General features: G+C 41.1%; 2 protein-coding genes across 2 annotated transcripts in view; one reads left to right on the plus strand and one right to left on the minus strand.

Annotated features, from left to right (window-relative positions):
- The window catches only part of NCOA4 (nuclear receptor coactivator 4), a 397,571-nt gene that overhangs the window by 107,341 nt on the left and 270,512 nt on the right, over positions 1 to 19,718 (minus strand). The window lies entirely within an intron of this gene.
- Positions 1,836 to 19,296, plus strand: RGR (retinal G protein coupled receptor; the record flags this gene model as incomplete). The annotated part of the gene is made up of 7 exons (XM_082052231.1): positions 1,836 to 1,914; positions 4,816 to 4,972; positions 6,625 to 6,746; positions 15,778 to 15,931; positions 16,491 to 16,608; positions 18,128 to 18,241; positions 19,153 to 19,296. 7 exons carry the CDS (start codon positions 1,836 to 1,838, stop codon positions 19,294 to 19,296), a joined length of 888 nt encoding a protein of 295 aa, XP_081908357.1.

A 19,718-nucleotide genomic window follows, 5' to 3' on the forward strand; every position in this document is an offset into this window, starting at 1 on the left:
TAAAACACAGGCTTAGATCAGTCATTTTCCCTGCTAGAAGGCAGGACTGTCACCTTCTTTGTCATCAAGATATGTAGGTGAATGAAAGACAAACATAACGATGGATTTATGTGGTTCAATGTAATTTTGCTCTGCTTAAACCAAAATCTGTATAGCCTAACAAATATCATGCCCTTCTGAAACCTACTTCAAAATCCAAAAGCATATCCATCATGGCAATTACCTACATCAAAACCAGCTGTAAATTGAATGCCAGAGATCACAAAACACAGTAAGATGGTTTCTCAACCTTGAAGCTTCAATCATTTCTCTGGGCATCACAGCCTATAAGCACGGATTTCAGGAAAACTGCAAAAAATCCACCCCTGTCTTCAACAGACCCCTGACTGTGAATGCACCTCCACTGTGTAGTCAGAACCATGAACAATCTCTAACCATATCTGGAGCAAATTCAATCTGCTGAATTGAGATGTTTCAATTCACCCTGTCTGAGCTGGGGGAATATCCCTTGTGCCTCAGCTCTCTTTTTGCTTCCATTTTGCAGTAGGATTATGAGGATGAAAAATGCTACATGTCAAGGTAGCAACTATTGTTCTAGTAGCACCTTGTTGTTAAGGCAATGAGTAGGTCTGTGGAAAAGTAGTAAGGAATTAGAAGTAAAGAAAAAGGAAACAAATGCACTACAAAGGGTGTAATAAATTGCCGTTAATAGAAAACAACCCTGTCTAGTAGTTATCATAGCTATTGCTACTCTAAATGTAGGTTAAAAATTGAGAACCATGGTCAAGTTACTCACTTTTAATTGATAGGTATAGAAAATTACATCAATAATAGCTGTATAGCTAAAAACATATACTTTTTTTCACTCAGACTCTGAAAGCTGCTGTCTTCCATTCTGCAGGATCCAGGAATTCAGATTCCCAGAGAGTTAGTTAATCAATCAGTACTACCAGAAAGGAGAATGGTTGACCCTGCTGGGAAATGACAAGGAATTATGCACATCTGGGATCTGTCATGTGGTATGCTTGTGGTGGGAATTCAGCTGGCAGGGAAGGATCTGGAGGCTGGACAACCACATGTTGCACACACTCCAGAGCCACACAACAGCGAGACCCCAGTCCTCAAACATCTCCAAAAGGGCAGCTAGGTAATTCCTGTGAGGACTCACACTGGGCAGCTAGCATACATCCTTGTATGTCTAGTGCACAAAATCAGTAATTTGTGTTTGCCTTTAATCAGACTGTGCCAGTGTGAACCTTAATTTAAGCCTCGATTATGGAGATATGTTAAGATACAGAATAGTCATTGCCAGAAAAATACACTGTCTCGTTTCTAGAAAAGCAGAGAGGGGAAGACCTATATGCTGCAGAGATTCTCGATTCATACTTTTTCTCCTAATTATCAACTCAGTGAGTGCCCCTTTGTTTTTCAGGTCACTCCCCAATTATATATTACATGTTTCCTTCGTTCCACAACCTTTAATTCTTTTCCAGTGTTGCAGAATTAACTGGACAGGGTTCTTAATCTTGTCTCTACAAAGAACTTGTTGTAATTGCAATGAAAGCTTTCATTTTGCTGGTGTCTGAAATACGATTTGCAGGGGAAGGGGGAGGGCAGGTTGATGCTAGTCCCATCATTAATAACATTCTTGTGGGGATTGTAGTGGTGGGAGTAAAAACCCCAAAGCTTTTATATAATAACAAGCATGTGTCTGCACGTGAGCTGCTCCTTTAAGAAGCCTTGGGCTAGTGGAAGAAGGGGGATCCAGAGAGGAGGCAGCCCTACAGCTCTAACAGAGGGCAGAGGTTAAATCTGTTGGCATTTTTGTCGCAAGTATGGTCACTGCATACCCGCTCCCTGAAGGCTTCACTGAATTAGAGGTGTTTGCCATCGGCACTGCGCTGCTGGTAGAAGGTAAGCTCTGTGTGGGACCTCAGCAGCAATAAGATTTTTGTCCCTATTATTCCTGGTGGGAGACTAAAGAAAAACTGAAGCAAACAGCAGCATTTGTGGTACACTGATCCAGACCTATGGGGGTTAGTGTGGCTGTACCAGTAGTACTTCTGGTGAGTAAATCAGTGTGAGCTGCAAACTGTTTGCACTAAAGATCTGCTCTGTATACATAGCTGCCCTATGGCAGAGAAGTACTTGATACTTAGCTTTCTTATCAAGACTTTGAGATGTAAGATTTTGTTGTTGACTTTTAAAGGTAATCTTATCTTTCTTGGGGAAGAATGTTGAAATGACTGATAATATCTCAATAAAACTGGGCTGTTTGTTTTGTGGGTTGTGATGGCCATCTTAAAACCAGAATCCAAAATAGTAGTGCTGCAATTAATGGCTGCTGGGTAAAAATAACAAACAGAAATACACTTGCATGAGATTCAAAAGCTCTCACAGTGTTAAGCAGCAAATTTTACGGTAGGACACTGTATCTGTTTCATTAGGCAATGTGGGCTTTTCTTAAGGCATGTGCCACTTTGTTGAGAGACTGAAACAAAACTGTGAATTTGTATGTACCTGGCAGCTAGGGAAGGACGGGCTTGTAGGTAGGATTATTTCACTGGTGTCTCTTCTGCACTACACCCCAGTCAGGGCCTAAGACCCATTCCCCGCATAGTGCTGCTCAGCTGGGTGTGCAGGGATCCTGGCGCCCAACAGCAGAGGAGAAGCCATAAGCACCATCTGAATGGGATAAATGCTCATGAGCTCACTCCAGGAATGTGGAGCATGGGAGAAAGGAGGCTGCTCAGCCTCTCCTTGCAGGCAACCTCAGCTGGAAGGCAGCATTGTATCTGCCTGCAAGGGAAAGCTGAAAGAGCTGTGTCAGAAAATCTTCCTTGGAAGAGAGAGAGAGGAAAAAGTTCCTACTTCTGGCCCAGGAGCGAAACAGAGAGTTCAGGTCTAAACCTGGCCAAGAGCCATTAAGCCTTCTGGAGGGACTGGCAGGTCCTGGCATGACTTCGCACTTCGTTACTGAGGGATGAGAAGCAGCAGGAGAATAGGGACACCGTTGGGTGCTGGCGGATCCTGACAGCCGGGGTCCTGCTGGGGAATGGCCCTGACCTGCCCACCCAGCCCCTGTGCCCAGGGGCTGCAGCCTGCCAGGGCCATGCAGTTGTAGCTGCTGGTAAACTTCACTTAAACCTAGATGTGTCTAACACATTCATGTTGTACTAAACACAAGTATTTTCTAAAGGCTTTTAAGCAGAAAGCACCCAGAAGATTGGCAATAAAACTTTATCTTTGTCATCTGACTTAGAAGATTGAACTAAATAATTAAAGATTAATTAACTTTCTCAAAGACTCTGAGAGACACGCACTGAAGACCTCCTTTTTTGCTGAAACTTCTAAATGCAGTTTGCAAAAACATTCTGGGGAACAGGAAAACCTCGCGTTCACTTTATTAACTAGACACATTTGCTGTTCTAAAAATGAAAACTCAAAGCTTTTTTTAAAAATTTAGTAAGCTCTCTATTTGTACACTCATGCTAGCCTTCAAGAAAGCAGAGTGAGGTGAAGCCTGAAGCTTCAAAAACAGGGGAAAGACAGAAAGTTCATACAGTGATAACTCCAGCTTACTTTAAATATGGTCACAACATGCCTCATCTAAAGGCTTCACTGCATTTGGGAGAGTTGGTAGCAGTTTTACCCTGTGGGTGGGAGGTAAGCTGGCAAGGAGGAAATAAGAACAGCTCCAAATATTTCTTCTGGAAATATTTTGTTATATGTTGTGTAATGAAAAATGCACATCAGCTGTTACTATGGTTATGCCATCAGCCATTAATGCAATTAAGGTAGGAGCAGGATTTCTGACTGCACAAAATCATCCATCTTATGTAACTGCAGAATTAAGACAATGAGCATAAGTAACTACACTGCTTTACAGAATTAGGCCATGTGGATTTTTTTCCATGCTATATCATTTCTCTTTCCAAGAAGAACACAAAGAAAAAGATCTAATGCTTCTCATCTAACTGAGACTTAGAGACAGGACGTTGAGTCAGAGCCTCATCAGAGGGAGGGTCATCTTGAAAAGGATGTTGAAGGACAAAGCTTGAGTTTAAACCACTGAAGAATAGGTTTCAGGGTGGCACAGCTTTGTGCTGGGTGAATAGCAGGGGTTGCTTGGATGCTTCTCTCCGAGGACTAACTTATTTTTTTAAATCTGTCAGTGACTGCTTTTTATAATTAGATTATTCCTTTCCATGTATAGTCTATTGACGAAGGGCAGTAATAAGATTGAGCTGGTGTGAGTCAAGCACTGTCTAAGTTAGCCTTAGACTGAAGACCAAAGGGGGGCAGCCTGACTGAAATGCGACTGAGGGATTTCTGTGCTTAAACACAAAAGAATGTTACAATTGATATTAAACATTGATATTAAACACAACCCATTTCTTCTACCAAAGACATGCCAGCAGACATGTGCACCAGCTGCACGTGCTGGCTGTCAGTCCCTCTGAAGCACCCTCCTCCGCATCTCCCTTGCTCCGACCCTCACATTCCTGGATGGAGCCTGACAGTCAGATTTCTCTGTTAAAACAAAAGGGAGAATTACAAATAATATTAAACCATTTCTGCACCACATGACCAGCCATATCCCTGATGCAGTTTGAAGCATTGGCTTTAGCTGTCACCTATGACTTCTCTCCTGAAAGTCTTTGTAACTTGCATGCAGACTGTGACGGCTACAGATACATTCCCTGTGCATACGTTTTTACAGTAATTATTCTTCTCTCATTAAAGAAAACAGCAGTATCGTTGTAGATCTTTTCCATTTCCAGCTGAATCACATCATTCAATTCTGTATTTCAGCCCTGCTTGGTTTCTGTCTAAATGGCTTGACAATCATTTCTTTCCGAAAAATCAAAGAACTCCGAACACCCAGCAATCTGCTGGTTGTCAGCATTGCCCTGGCTGACTGCGGGATCTGCATCAATGCATTCATCGCTGCCTTTTCCAGCTTCCTAAGGTATGTCTTCTTTTTCCTAAAGGTTACCAGAAGGACCACAGGAAAATTAGCAGCTTAAGTTCTAAGAGAACAAATTAATTAAATTACTCTCTTTCTAGCATACCACCCTAATCAACCTTTTTATTCCCTCAATCTGAAACAGTAAACTGAAACTCTATATAGTTCTGCCAGACAGGTGAAAAAGCAGACTTTACTGTGTATAATCACTGACAGATTATTAGACTGATTATAGAAGACATTTAACAAGGCAGCTTTATCAGTGGTTATTCTAGAAGCTACTTGAATATCAAAATAGTAGTACACTTTCATTTGACTTAGCCTCTAGATTGAGCCCAAATTTATCTGCAAGTCTTTCTGTTTTGTTACGAACCTTTCCATTAAAGCAATTATTTGAGAAGTTTGTGGAAAATGAAAATGCATATCTGTTAGCAGGGAGTTCACATCAGTTATGACACATTTGATATTCCATGTTTTCACACATGCCAATCATTTAATCAGAAGACAGAAACAATATCAAGCATTTTAATGAATAATTACAACAAAAAAATCACAAGCAAACCATACTCAAAAAAACCACCACCTTATAAAATATCTGATGAAAAATTGCACCCAAGTAGTACATTTTTAAACCCTGGAAATACCTTTGATAGAGAAGATAAATATATTTTGAGCCACAACATGACCATTTTATTTTATCTTACTGGATATGAAAACATTTTTTGCAAATTAACAAGTCATTAATAAACTCCAATGAGGCCTTATTCAACACTATTTTACCTCCTGTATAGGTCACTCATGCTTCAGACATTTATGCCTAACTGAAGTCAATAGAGATGCCTTTACTGAACTGGAGCTGAAAAGCTAAGGTCAAAACATCAAAATGAGATTGGTTTTAACAACTGCAAGGCCTTTTCCTTTAAATGGGAGCAGAAGTTTCCCAGCCTCCCAACAAGTCAGCTATCTCCTGTTCAAAGGAACTTCCAGGGGTAGTCTCCCAATGAATTAAACTGGTGTTCTGTAAATATATGAGAAAGGAACCTCACAGCCATCTTTATGAGCTTAAAGAGTGAGCTTAGAGGAACACAGAGAAAAAAATGCCATAGCTCCTTGCCAGGGGTGATGAGGATATTGAAGGCACATGTCAGCAGATGTCTGCTACATGAGACCATCTCACAGTTCTTTTCATTCTATGTCTGCAAATACACTTGGAGGCTTTGGTCTTGCTATCAGGACTGTTTTTATTTGTTGTGAGCTTTTGTACTGTGTTGCATGGTGAAGACTGACTCTCCAAAAGGTTATTACATGTGTTGCTTTCACATGTTGGCAAATCAGCTGCTCCCACTGGATGCAGATTTTGAAGATATGGATAATTGAATGAAATGTAGATTTGAAACAAAAAAAAAAATTGCCAACGTGTAAATGAGAGGTTATATTTCCTTCTCCATATTAAAAGTAGTTGATGTCCTGTATCAGACACCACAGCAAGAAAAATGCTATCAAATAGCTAAAGACAACCACAGTAACAGCTTTCACAATGTTTCTCAGCCAACATGTGCAGGGGCTATCATTCTACCCTCTTCATTAATGCAATTTCCAAACATGTCTTCACCTTTTTCTATCTTTTTCTTAACATATTCCTTGTTTGTTTACAGATACTGGCCCTATGGCTCTGACGGCTGTCAAATTCATGGATTCCAGGGCTTCTTGACAGCTCTAGCCAGCATTGGCTCCAGCGCTGCGATTGCCTGGGACCGATATCATCACTACTGTACAAGTAAGGGCTACAATTTAACCAGCAGCCTTACCCAGATCCTGCTATAAGGCAGCTTGCTTAGATTTCAGAGGATCAAAGCAGCACATATTTATTATTTGTATATCTTGTATGCACATTTATTTATCTTACACACTAGAGACAGAGCAAATATAAACAAATATAAACAATCTCTTCCCATACTGGAGGCACTAACCAGCCACATTCAGGAGATATTTCCTCTTCCAGATCACATCCAAGTTTATACCCTCTTACCACACTGTCACCTTCTCCATATGTAATTTTCAGTCTCTCAAATAAAATCCAGCTCTTCATATTGAATAAAAATCTATACATGTTCAGCTTCCATCCAGCACCCTGCTGTGTTCCAAACAGATCTTCATGCCCATGCAGAGTTTACTAATTACAGATAAAATGGGTGAGGCTATGGAGCTGCCTCTGCAGAGACAGCAGCTGGAACAGAGCCTAAGCAAAGCACTTATGCAGAGGTATGGGCAGGTGGACAGAGCTCAGCAGCCCTGTTGTGTGACACACAGGCACTTTGGGGTGCAAGAGCCATTTGTGGGGTTTGTGCTATGTTCCAGGGCACTTTATGAAGATTGGAACTCAGTACATTTGTTCCCAAGCAAATTATCTGCAAGTTTCAATAGAAGTGGTAGAGCTATATTTCAGTACTGATAAGAGGAGGAATATTATATATTTCTTCTCTTAGTGAAGGCTATTTTTTTGGGTTTTTTCCTTGCAATTTAGTTTTTAATTAACTCTGACATCTTAGCTGGATTTAATGCAAACTGAATATTAGACAGGAAGATCAACCCAGGAAAATAAATTTGCCTTTTTTTGTGGACTTATGAAAGCATATTTTTGATTTAGGTAAGAAATGGAGATTGATGGGATTGCCAGATATATGGATTTATAGAGATAGATGTACTCTTTTGTCACAGAACTTCCTCTCAAACTTTGGCAGTGCTGGATTTGTGCATATATGTAATGTGAGTGGAAATTTCTGCTGAATAGAGTGCTGAGCTGGGTTTAGCATCTGCAGAGACTGCTAGGATTCATTTTGAGATTCCAGCTGTGCTCCAGTCACCACTGTAGATGGGGAGAACAGGGGAATAACTTTATTCTTTTAGTGCAGATGTTGAGAAGCATAGCAAGGGGCATCATCATCTGCTGTAAAACAAACTAGCGGCCTTGTGAGCACTACAGCTGGCAAAACCTGCTTTCTTATGAATATGGTGCAGAGAGATGATGTTCAGTTTTGTCAAATGAGATAGTCTTGTGCTGACTGCTCTATGGGTGAGCTTTCACATGGCCTCACCTCTCCCCAGACGCCAACTTTCACAGTAAATGCAGTAACTTAGTGCCTGTCGGTCCCCACTTCACTCTCCAGTTTACTTCTAAGTAGCCAGTGTTTTCAAAAGTTAGAAAGGACTGAGTGACAAACACAGGGTGTACAATCTCATGGCCTGCATTAGGAAAAGGGAAGGAGACATGATATGAAATACAAACTTATTCTGAAAGGACATCCTTGCACTCCGTAATGCTAGGACTGCCCTAATCTGCACCATTTGGCCATTTTGGCAGTTGTGTGAGAGCTCTGGCACCTGGGAGAAATGGATGAGGTTCTCCCATGCAGATCTGCAGCTTTCATGTTTCCTGCTAAAGCCAGGCCCTTTCCAGAAGAGTGAACAGTTCAGAGCACCCCATGTGATGGCACCATTCCCACAAAAAAATGTGTCCCTTTGGCAATGTTGACAGACAAATGCAGCCCTCTTTTGCCTGTGCTAAAGCACAGGTTGCTCAGAGCACTTCGCAAAATATTTTCTCAATGAAAGTGTAAAAGCTGGCTGGGGAAAAAACTGCTGAGCTGCAGCACTTCAATCCCCTCCACCATTAGCATCCACACAGCCTCTCAGGCACGGCCTCTACGTGATTAAAACAGCAAGTGCCAAAGCACACCCAGAGCACACAGCAAACATGTTCAATCTGACAGTGCTGTTGAGGGTGAAAAGGTTGCCAACTTTTTGTTCTGCAACTTTTGTCAAGAATTCAGCTCAGGCAAGGATTTTTTTTTTATTTTTTTTCCTCATGTCCAGACAAAGGTCCCAAGTAATGTAGGCTGTAAGATAAATCCATACCATTACCCTCTAGACACTGAAATATGTTTGGATCTAGAAGAGTAGCCGCTGTATTTTACAAGACAGCCTGAAAATAAGCATGTCTGTGGAAAGGCATTTTACTCTCTGCAACATTGACTTTAATGCTTTCATGTCATTCACTCTTCCTGTCAAGAGCATACTGCATTAAGAGCACAGGCAGAGAGACCCTAAGGGCACAAGCTGCTTTACTTTCTCAAATTGTTACTTACTGATGGTAATAACAGCAATGTTTGGCCAAACATTTTGAACAACAAAACAAAAACCCAGAAGGTTTTAGAAGCTCATGCTCTGTGGCTAATCTAGGAAAAACAGTCACTTTTAGTTTCATCCTTCACATGCTTATCACAAGGAAGATCAAGCCATATTTAATAGAACTGATATACCAAGCCTACAGGCTACACTGCGTTCTCAATCCATACATTAAACTCCTGTTGACACTGGTGTGAGTTAAATGCCTGTACAGAAGGTACAGAAACCATTGCCTAAACACAAAGCTATCAACTTTTTATCTTCATTTCCCGGGAACTGGTACTTCTTTCAGCCTCAATTACACCATATCCAACCTTTTGTTATGTCATAACAATTTCTGAGAAAACCTTTGTTGTGGCATTCCTCAGCTTGACACTTGATTACACCCTATCCATATTTCTGAGAAAGAAAGAACTGATGACAATGTGAGACATTACTATGATGATGAGAATAAATGGGACTTTTCAGCCATTCTGCATGCTAATAACACAAAAGTGTTCACCAACATCCTGAAAATTAACCAAGTTTTTAAATTTGGAAGTCATTACAACCCTCGGGGACAAAGTGCTAGTCTTTCAAATGTATTGATAACTAGTCAAGTCACTCACCAGCAAACAGTTTGATATTGATTGACATATGGAAGAAAATAGTATGACCACCACACATGACAGAGAAGCTAGAGTTTCAAGATATTTTACTCTCCCTCCTTTTGCTTTCATCCTCCCCAGCAACCATGCTGGGCAACTCTTTTTTCATCCTCTAATGTGGCTGTGGGGCCTATGAGATGCTACTTTCACAGCAAGGAGAACTACAGAAATCTGTAGTCTAGAAGAATGCAATACGAGGAGAAAAGGCAGGGGAGTCTGAAGGGTTTGAATGTCAATCACTTGCAAGATGGGGAAACAGATTATTATGTTTCAAAGTTTGATCATTGGGGGAAAGGAGAAAGCAGAAGCAGTGTTACATTAGTGCCTGACAGTGAAAGAGGAAAGGGCAAACTCTGAGGAAGCTGTCTATCAGTAGCCACGCATTCAGGAGAGAAGGTGACTTGTCAAGGTAGACATTGATAGTTCTCCGTCCTTGGCCATTCAAATGAGGAAAATGTCATGAATTATGTTATTAAATAGCAAGGGAGGAAGGAAGCAGCAGCCTGGGAGGTCTCACTGGAGCTGGGACCAGGCACGCAGAGGGCAGCTGGTGTCCAGGGGGTCAGCTGAAAGCAGGCAGCCTCCAGCCACGGAGACAGCTTTGCTGAAGGCATTTCGAACTCATATAGGGTTCACTTTGGTGAGAAGGCAGCACGTTGCCAGCAGCAGGTTGTGGAGGGGGAAAGGATCCCGGTCAGTTTTTTTTCCTTTCATAACCATGGCATACAGTTACAGCTTTGAGAGGAAAGAAAAAAAAAAAAAAAATCTAGATTTTACACTTGCATTTAAGAATTGGGGGGAAATAGAAAATCTGAAGTGATTATGACAGTACTTTTCTCAATATTACAAAAGAAAATATGAACAAAGTCAGCGAGGATTTCACATCAACATTCAATTTCAAGAAGCAGAATTGCAGTGAATTGTATCTAATCCTTAACATTCAAGGAAATCTAGGTTGTTATATCATTATTCAAAGATTAGCAAACTACCATTTGCTCCAATTACAGCTGTCAGCTCTGCCAAATGAGGAGCGAGTCCTTACCTCCTGTCACACTTACTGCAGCCACCCTGCCACACTTTCCTTCATCTGGTCTTGCACCTGCATCAGTTTTCCCTGACAAAACGTCAATGTTTATACAGATCTTGCATTTTCACTGAAGCACGAGGTAATTGCCAAGACAGCTTTATGAACATGGAGAACCACAGCAAAAAAATTAATGGAGTTTAAAAATCCCTTTATTAGGTTATTTTAAAGAGCTTTTTCTAATGATACGCACAAAAGAAACTATTACACAGTGCAGCTTTCTTATTCCTACAAAAAAAACACTTGTGAGCACCAGTGACAGGTGCTTTTTGCACTGCAGATGAAGTAGGTACCAACATCTATTTTACTTATGACAGATACATATTTTCCCTTATAAGACTTTCAGATATTTCAGTCGTTGACAAACTTCACCAGTTTTAAATGATGCATGCCAGCAAGTCTGGTACAAGCAATACTGTTCTGGAATGTATCAGCTATTCTAACCTAACCATTTGCAAGAATGAGGAAAAGGGACATCTCCATCCTAGAAAATCTGTTGACCTTTTGTTTGAGAAATTCCTTTTGAACTCCAGCCTGAAATCTAGTTGAAAGGTAGCCATTGTGTCAGAGATGTATTTTTTGGTGTTTCTAAGAAAATCAGCTAAATGTTTGACCAATTTATAAATCTTTTAAAAATCTAAATTAATAAGTGTCTCCACATACTACAGATGGAGAAATAGTTTATGATTATGTCACTAAAAACTGGCCAGCATAATCAAAAGGTTTAAGATTCCATGCTCTATCTAGCACTTCCTAAAATTTAAGCTTTTGACATCACAATTTTAGTAATCTTTAAATGATGGGGATTTTAGTCCCAAATCAATTACAGAAGCCATTATAAGTCTCCTGTATTAATATTTCATTGTCTGGAAAAGAGAAGCTGCCCTCTTGCTTTTCAAAGAAAGCAAGCCAGAGCACAAGAGTGATTAGACTTAATATGACCAAATTGCCAGCACTGAGCCCTAATTATATGCTGAACTCCATACATAGACATTTAACTGAATTAAGATCTACATGGCTATTACAATTAATTTTATCAGGCCAAAAAAGATATTTAAGGTAAAGCAATGGCCTGCTCCGCACGAAAACAACTGAACTGCTCTCTAATTGTTCTCTTGCTGTCACAGCCCCCTCAGGGGAAGACATTTTTGCCATGTGAAAGGAGCATGATTCTTTCGTTATTCTTGTATTTTTTCTGGGTAGAATTAAACAACATCAAGTTTGTTTAATTTTGCATTCATACATTTTTAGCTGCTTCTCATGTGTCATTCATTAAATGTTTTCTGGGGGCTTAAAAGGCAGCTGACTTCACCAGGACTATTTCAGCATTAATCTTATTTTGCAAAAGGCCAAATACAGAAAGAAAAAATGAATTGTGTAAGTTCTGATTCTCTCCTTTTCTAGTGTCCAAAATGGGACACCTCAAATATGAGGAGAGAGAACATACGAACTCAGCCCCAGAGATGAGCTTTCCAAAGGCAGGCTGTTGAGGCACACCTGGTGCCAAACTCCATTATTGCATGATCCCTTTATTCTACATCTAATAAGAAAACAGTGTTTCCTAACACCCACGGAAAATTAAGTAAAATAAACCCTTTCCTATGGTTTTTCACGGAAGAGGCACAAACATTAAAGCAAAAAAAAATAGGAATATACAGGAAAAAAAAGAAAGCTAATGGAAATTGAGAAGTGTCTAGCTTTGCTCCCCATAGCCCTGCCAAGCATGTGGGTCTCCCCGGCCATAGCAGAGGGGAAACCGAGGCACAACACCGCCAGCCGACAGCATGGGGAGATTTCCCCTAGAGCAGGGGTGTCAAATTCATTTTCACCGGGGAACACATCAGCCTCAAAAGGCCAAATGTAATTTTATGTTTGGAGTAGGAGTAGTTACATTTATAAAGTCCTAAAATTACATTTGGCCCTTTTCAGGCAACCACGATGCTGATGTGGCCCCCGGTGAAAATGAGTTTGACACCCCTGACCTAGAATGTCCTATAGGCTGCGCTTTTTCCGTCAGAAAATTAAACATAGAAATCTTCATTAAAGCCACTCTTGACACAAAACATTTGAAAACCACCTCAGTAGGAGGCCTCACAACTTTCATGTTGCCTGCGTGCACACCAACTGGTAGCACATGGGGCTGGAAGGAAGACGTGGCACCAAGAGACTGGGCACCATGAAAGTGGGAGCCAGGGAAGCAGGAACTTCCCCCGCTTTTCTGTGCAAGACAACGTCAGGGAAGGTGGGATTTCTACCAGCCCACACCCCAAGCTGCCCTCTGTCACTGCAGGCACGCACGAGCTGCCTTGAGCATGCCACCAACACTGTCCCAGCAGCTTAGGGCAAATTTTGGTAACACAAGGGTCTTTTCCTTACATGCAAAGATCCATAAGGGCTGGTGTGTGGCTAGGATCCAGTGGCACCAGGATGCCTCAGCCAGGGACCATTGTGTTTTGAGACCTTCACGATATTGCAGTAGTCCATGAAATTAAAGGATGGGGTGGAAAGAGACCAAAGTTTCTGCCACACAATACAACAAAAAATAACTGGTATTAACTATTTTATAGGAATTGCTGAGAAACAAACAAAATATTTAGTTTGTTCTTTTCAGAATATCAGGAGGGCTTACCACTTACAAAATTGTATTCCCGAAGCAATAGAACTACTTTTGCAGTGGGCTTGGTTTAAAGGAAACACAATTCAGATCCGGGTTTCAGTGTAGCTGCTTTTGACAGCGCCTTTAAAATGTCGCTAGAATATGTAAAACACAAAACAAACCTGATAGATTTGTTCTGATTGAATTTCAAGTAATAGTTGTGTAAAGCCAAGCTACAAGAACAATGGAAATCTCGGATGAGTAACAATTCTAATATGTTTGTTTGAGGATATAATTAAATAGGATGCAGTTCTAAAAGAAACAACTTAGGCTACATTACTTCTTTGGACTGGGAGATTAAAAATAATTACAAGTTACCAAAACATTTAACTCGAATTTCCAGTCCCCTAAATCAGAAACAATTAATTTCTTTATTTTCATCTATGTCATTCTAGAGTCATGCGATGTCAGTGCTACAAAGCAATATCTGAGCCTTTGCAGACAAAGTATATCTGCTACGTAGGAATCATACAAACAACAGATTTTAGTAATTATTAATCATTCTTCATTAGTAAATTTTTTTTTAAGTGTTTAATTACTAAAAAACAATCAATAATTTTTTTGTAACTACCATATTAAAACAGGCTACAAAACACAGACAACTGCTTGTTTCTGCCCAAGGCCCAGGGCACTCAGCTCTGGCCCCACAGAGCTGGACAGCTTTGCTCGGTAATTAAAAGTATTTCCTTTATTTTTTCCTTGGTATTTAAATTGCAATGTGTACTCCTGTCTTTTCACATAACTAATTTTTGAACACTTGCATCAAACAATTTTTCCAAGCTGATCTTTAATGCAATTCTAACTCTTTTCCCTAAAGAACCTCTGGAAGATAAGAAAAATGACAGAGGTAGAATCAGCATTTCTATAAAAGGGCAATTTCACTAACATACCTACTTTATCATCCTTCTTTAAAATATATAAGGACAGTACAACACAAAATAGCTACTGTAGAGTTTGTAATCCTTCCTGGAGCTGCTGCCTTATGGGGATCTCCAGCCTGTGCAGCCCCCAAATATTCTCTACGCATGAGTCAGTCACATCTGATCCCATGGCAGGACCCTGTGCACCTCATGCATCTCACTTCAAATCTTTCTCCTTTCTGAGAAAGGTCAGAATTGGCCTGAATCTTCCTGGCCTACTGCTATGATGCTGCTGTTCAGGGCAGACAATAAGATTGCTTCCCAATCTCAGCGAAAATTACGTCATTACTTCTCCCTAACTGGAGATTTGATTAGAAAGGAGTAGTGAGAAAAGTCACTGTGCTCCTTGTTGTTGCAGCTGGCATCATGTGCTATTCAGGATGGGCATGATTATGGATGTTAGCTTAGATAACAAAATTATCCAGGCCTTTTTACACGCAAGCAGCGAGGCTAACACAATATCCTGCAGCAGCAGGGAAGCCTGCTCGCCTTCTCCATGAGTAAATACTTCCTGTGTCTTCTGAAGTTTCCAATTTTTCATTTCACTCTTTGACCTGTTCCTATGATATTTTATGGAACTGGTTGAGATAGGCACAAGTGATCACTTTTATCATAAAATTTGAAAAAAATTACTAATGCTGAGCTTCATATTTCCTGTTCCAGGCCAAACAACAATCTTCAGGGCAAAATAATTTTTAGAACAAGATCTGTTGTGAGATTGTGTATATATATATGTGTGTGTGTGTGTATTCACATATATATTCATGAGCAGCGATTTTAGAACATAAGTCAACATATATTTAGAACATATATCCAGAAGTTCCCTGCACTCCTGGCAGGGCAGAAGGGAAGTAGGTAAGGGCTGGGAACTGCGTGCAGAGTCACATTTGTGATCTGGCCCACACCCTGCAGCAGGGCTCTAATTCTTCAAACACTGTTTATTGCATCATCCTGTTCCTTCTACTCTCTGCCTCATCTGAACATTTAAGCATGTTCCCGAAACACAAGAATATAATGATTGTAACAGCAGCTGTATCTCCAGTGTGGTACAAAGCTGAGCAACAATACAGCATTTGTCTAAGTAAAGCACACAAAAGGAAAATAGAATTTGCTGTTTTCCTAAACTGTAAAAGCTTCTTTCAGATTTTATGCAAGGTTGATTCCTCTAGACTCAGGTCAGGTCCAGGCTACAAAACACAGACAACTGCTTGTTACTGCCCAAGGCCCAGGGCACTCAGCTGTGTCCCCACAGAGCTGGACAGCTTTGCCCGGTGGTTTTGTTCTGGGCACAGAGACCCCCTTTTCTCTTCCCGCAGGGAGCAAGCTGCAGTGGAGCACGGCTGTCTCCATGATGGTGTTTGCATGGCTGTTTGCTGCCTTTTGGTCTGTGATGCCCTTGCTGGGATGGGGGCAATATGACTATGAACCCCTTCGAACCTGCTGCACCCTGGACTACAGCAAAGGGGACAGGTGAGGGCCAGGGCCAGTTCCCATGGGAGGGGGGTACAGGCTGCCGTCCCCTGGGGCAACCTTGGCAGCACGCCAAAACCCCCAGTTGTCCCCCGACATTGTTGCTGGGGCAGATCTCCCTCCCCAGCAGCTGGGCCAAGGAAGGCATGACCCAAGGCTGCCTTGACTCGCATAGCGGTGTGCAGGAACAGCTAAAGTCAGCTTCTTCCATGGGAAAGGCTTGTGCTCAGGTTTCTGCTACTCCCTTGCTCATCTATAAGCTTTTCTGCATTTTGGACTCAAGAATCTTTCAGAATGGTTTTGGTTTTCTGCAGTCCAGCATAGATGTCTGAGCAGGTTTGCTTGGGTTTAGAAATTAAACACCTGTTGTGATTTTCTACAACACTATCCATCCCAGACAAAATAGCAGGGCACAATTTAAACAGCCTTCAGAATGTTAACAAAATTGGTTTGGGCAATTTTAAAAATAAAAGTTAATGAATATTTACAGCAAGTTTACCAAAATGTCCTAGAGAGCTATTAACAATCTCTTTCCCCCCCCCCTCTTCACCCTTTCCAGAAACTATATCACGTTCCTTTTTGCTCTGTCCATTTTCAATTTCATCATCCCAGGCTTCATCATGCTCACAGCCTATCAGTCCATACACCAGAAGTTCAAGAAAACTGGGCACTTTAAGGTAAGAAAGCTTCCTCAGCCCCTGCAACTGCCTTGCCAAAATAGAACTGCACCCAACAGAGACTAAGCCCTTAAAAAAGCCAATTTCTTTTGCAGAGGCTTTGATACAACTCCTTCTGTGCTAACTCCCCAATATTACTGAAGTAGGAGGGTAGTGCACCACAGGATGGGGCCACCCAGAAAGTTTGTAGAAACCCCATCCTTAGAGATTTCAAGATTTGACCAGACAGCCACATCTGCCCTGACCTAGTGTTGTAAATAGTTGTTTGTCAAAGCAGGGGTTGGACTAGTGACCCTGAGGCTTCCCTTCCATCAACACTGGTCCAACTCTAGTTGCAAGACAAGTATGCAGCATGCAAAATATTTGCTAATAACATATATAACATAATAACATAACAGAATATTTATCCAGAGAAACTTTGCTCAGGAAGGATCATTATTCCCTGCTTTGCTACAGGCTCTTAGCTCATCGCTGAGGAAATCAGCTGGAACTGCAGTACTGCAAGGAAACACACAGGAGGGCAGAAGGGCCTTCCTATACATGTTGTGTTTACACTTGGCTGAGGACATTCTAGAAATCTTTATGAGCTGGAAAAAAAGGAAGTGTTCTGGTGCAGCAGGTTTATGAGAAAGTAATGCAGCAATTATATGAGTTGTTTCTTTAGGTGCAGGCTATACAGTCTGGGGCACTATGCGTGGCTGGCAGGCAGAGTCTGCTCCCTGCACTCAGAGAGTTCTCAAGGGGGATGTTATACCAGCATGGTTTGTAGCTGTCTGGAATAAATACATGTGCCCTCTACATATTTCTTGAACAAATCTCAGTGTTCATTATTGTAAGTCTATTACTTTTTTTTTTTTTTTTCAATGAGTGATTTCTTTCTTATGATATTCTGTAGCTGTGCAGACTAGTTATGATGCAGAAAATTTAAGGATAAATTATAAATTCCTTATTCATTAATATGTACAAGATACTTGGGAACAGCTGGCCATGACCACCATGGATAAGGCCCTAACATGAAGGACAGAAGAATCTTACTACCACAACACAGATGCCATTGCATCCATCTGTTGCACTGCCACAGCAGTGGTTTCACACAATTTGTCTGCAAAACCCTCCAAGTCAGCAAAATGTTGTTCCTTTTTATCTGTTTTTAAATTTACACGTTGCTCTACCCCTCAGCAGCAATTGCTGACCACAGCTTCTATGTCTAGCACCCACACTGATTTAACTGACCTACCATAAGGTGCTTTGCCACCTCCACCCAAGAGCAACTGCCACCCCCAACCCAGACCCCAAGGACAGGGCTTTGGGACTTGCAGCACAGGCAGCCCTCCATGCAGCAGGAGCTGTGCTCGCACACCTCCAGCATTGACAGCAAAGCAGCAATGATACAGCATGTCCTGCTGGCTGATCCTCTCCTGCTACTAGGCAAGAACCACAGTCTCACATGACTGTCCCATCCACTTGTTGCAATGTGTGGTTGTGAAACACAAAGGAATTTATTGCTCTTGTTTTTCAGTTTAATGCTGGTTTACCCTTGAAGACGCTGGTCATTTGCTGGGGTCCCTATTGCCTTTTATGCTTCTATGCAGCAGTTGAAGATGTGATGTTCATTTCACCAAAATACCGTATGGTACGTCTATGCCACCCAAGGGAATTCAAATAATGACATTCTCCTTAGTCTCCTCTCTCTGTTCCTGTGGAACAATGCCAACTCACAATTGGTTTTACTTGCTGTAACATATGTAACAAGTAGATCATTTCCTCAAAGCATTCTGTTTATCTACCACTTTTAAAGCAAAACAGCTAAGCACAATGATATAACAGGCATTATATTACTGCTTTGATCAAGCAACAATTTAGGAAGTCAGGGTTTTATTCTTCACCGGTCAGTCAGGCATCTGTAGCCTGTGCTGCTTCATGGTTTGTAGGAGCTTTTCATGTTCTTCCCAGAGTCAAGTACCAGCTCAAAATTTTCAATTTTAAAGAGACTATTCGTCTCATTCATTTTTCTAATACTTCTCTCTCCTCAGGGAAGCTGCAATTGATCACTCTTAAGGTTATGCTACCTCCTTTTTTCTATGAGTCTTGGCTCCAAGACTGTCTCTGGTATTCAGTAATATCACATCATACCTTTCAACTTTCATTCAGTACCCAAAAATCAGCCCAGTTTCAGGTCACCGAATGTATTACTTATGTATTCAGTATCCCACATAAAATGTGTTAGCAATATCAGCCCACTTATCCATCAGAAGGTGTCCACAGCATACCCTTCACTCCTGCTAAGTGCTTCTATTCCTTCTCAACTGAAATATCCCAGTTTCAGGCAATACTGATATAAATTCTTTTTCCTGGAGACTATAATGTCCTGAGTAAGAGCCTCCAACTGACCAAATTTCTTTTATCTCTCATCTTTCTGTGGGTAGCAAGCTACTGCCATTGGAGACAGGCATTTGTTTGGTAAAGGAAAACTGAGCCTAGGCTGAAATCAGCCCATTGGCTTCTCTGCATTTTTCTGTTAATAGATATTTTGTCTCATGACAGATTCCTGCTGTTATTGCCAAGAGTGTGCCAACCGTGGACGCTTTCGTATATGCCCTGGGGAATGAGAACTACAGAGGAGGAATATGGCAGTTCCTCACAGGACAGAAGATTGAGAAAGCAGAGGTTGATAACAAAACTAAATAACTCATTACGGCATTAAGCGAAATTAATGCAGGTACATCACTGAAAGCAAAACGCTAGAGGAAATTGTGTGCATTCTCTGATAGGTATGTCCAAAGGTGGTTCCACATAGGAAAGGCCGTGCATCAGCTACAGGCAATGAAGTATTAAAAGAAAGTCTGCCAGATAACTGTCCAAACCGTCATGAGCTGCTTGCCAAACAAGCTGCCTTAAACCTGTGTTGATTGTCATCAGTCTCATTTTATATGTCACTGCAAATAAACTATGTGCTGGAAAGATTTTCTTTTTTTCCTTGATACACTAACATAAAACCTCTGCAAATTAACTGAAGCAGGGTATTTGTTTATCCAGTAAGGTCTACTCAAATCAATCTGTGCAGTTTGTCCATATGGTAATGTCTGGATTACTAAAAGATTAAAGGAGTA

This window comes from Streptopelia decaocto (genome assembly GCF_964273445.1).
Source record: "Streptopelia decaocto genome assembly, chromosome: 5".
Taxonomy (NCBI): Eukaryota; Metazoa; Chordata; class Aves; order Columbiformes; family Columbidae; genus Streptopelia; species Streptopelia decaocto.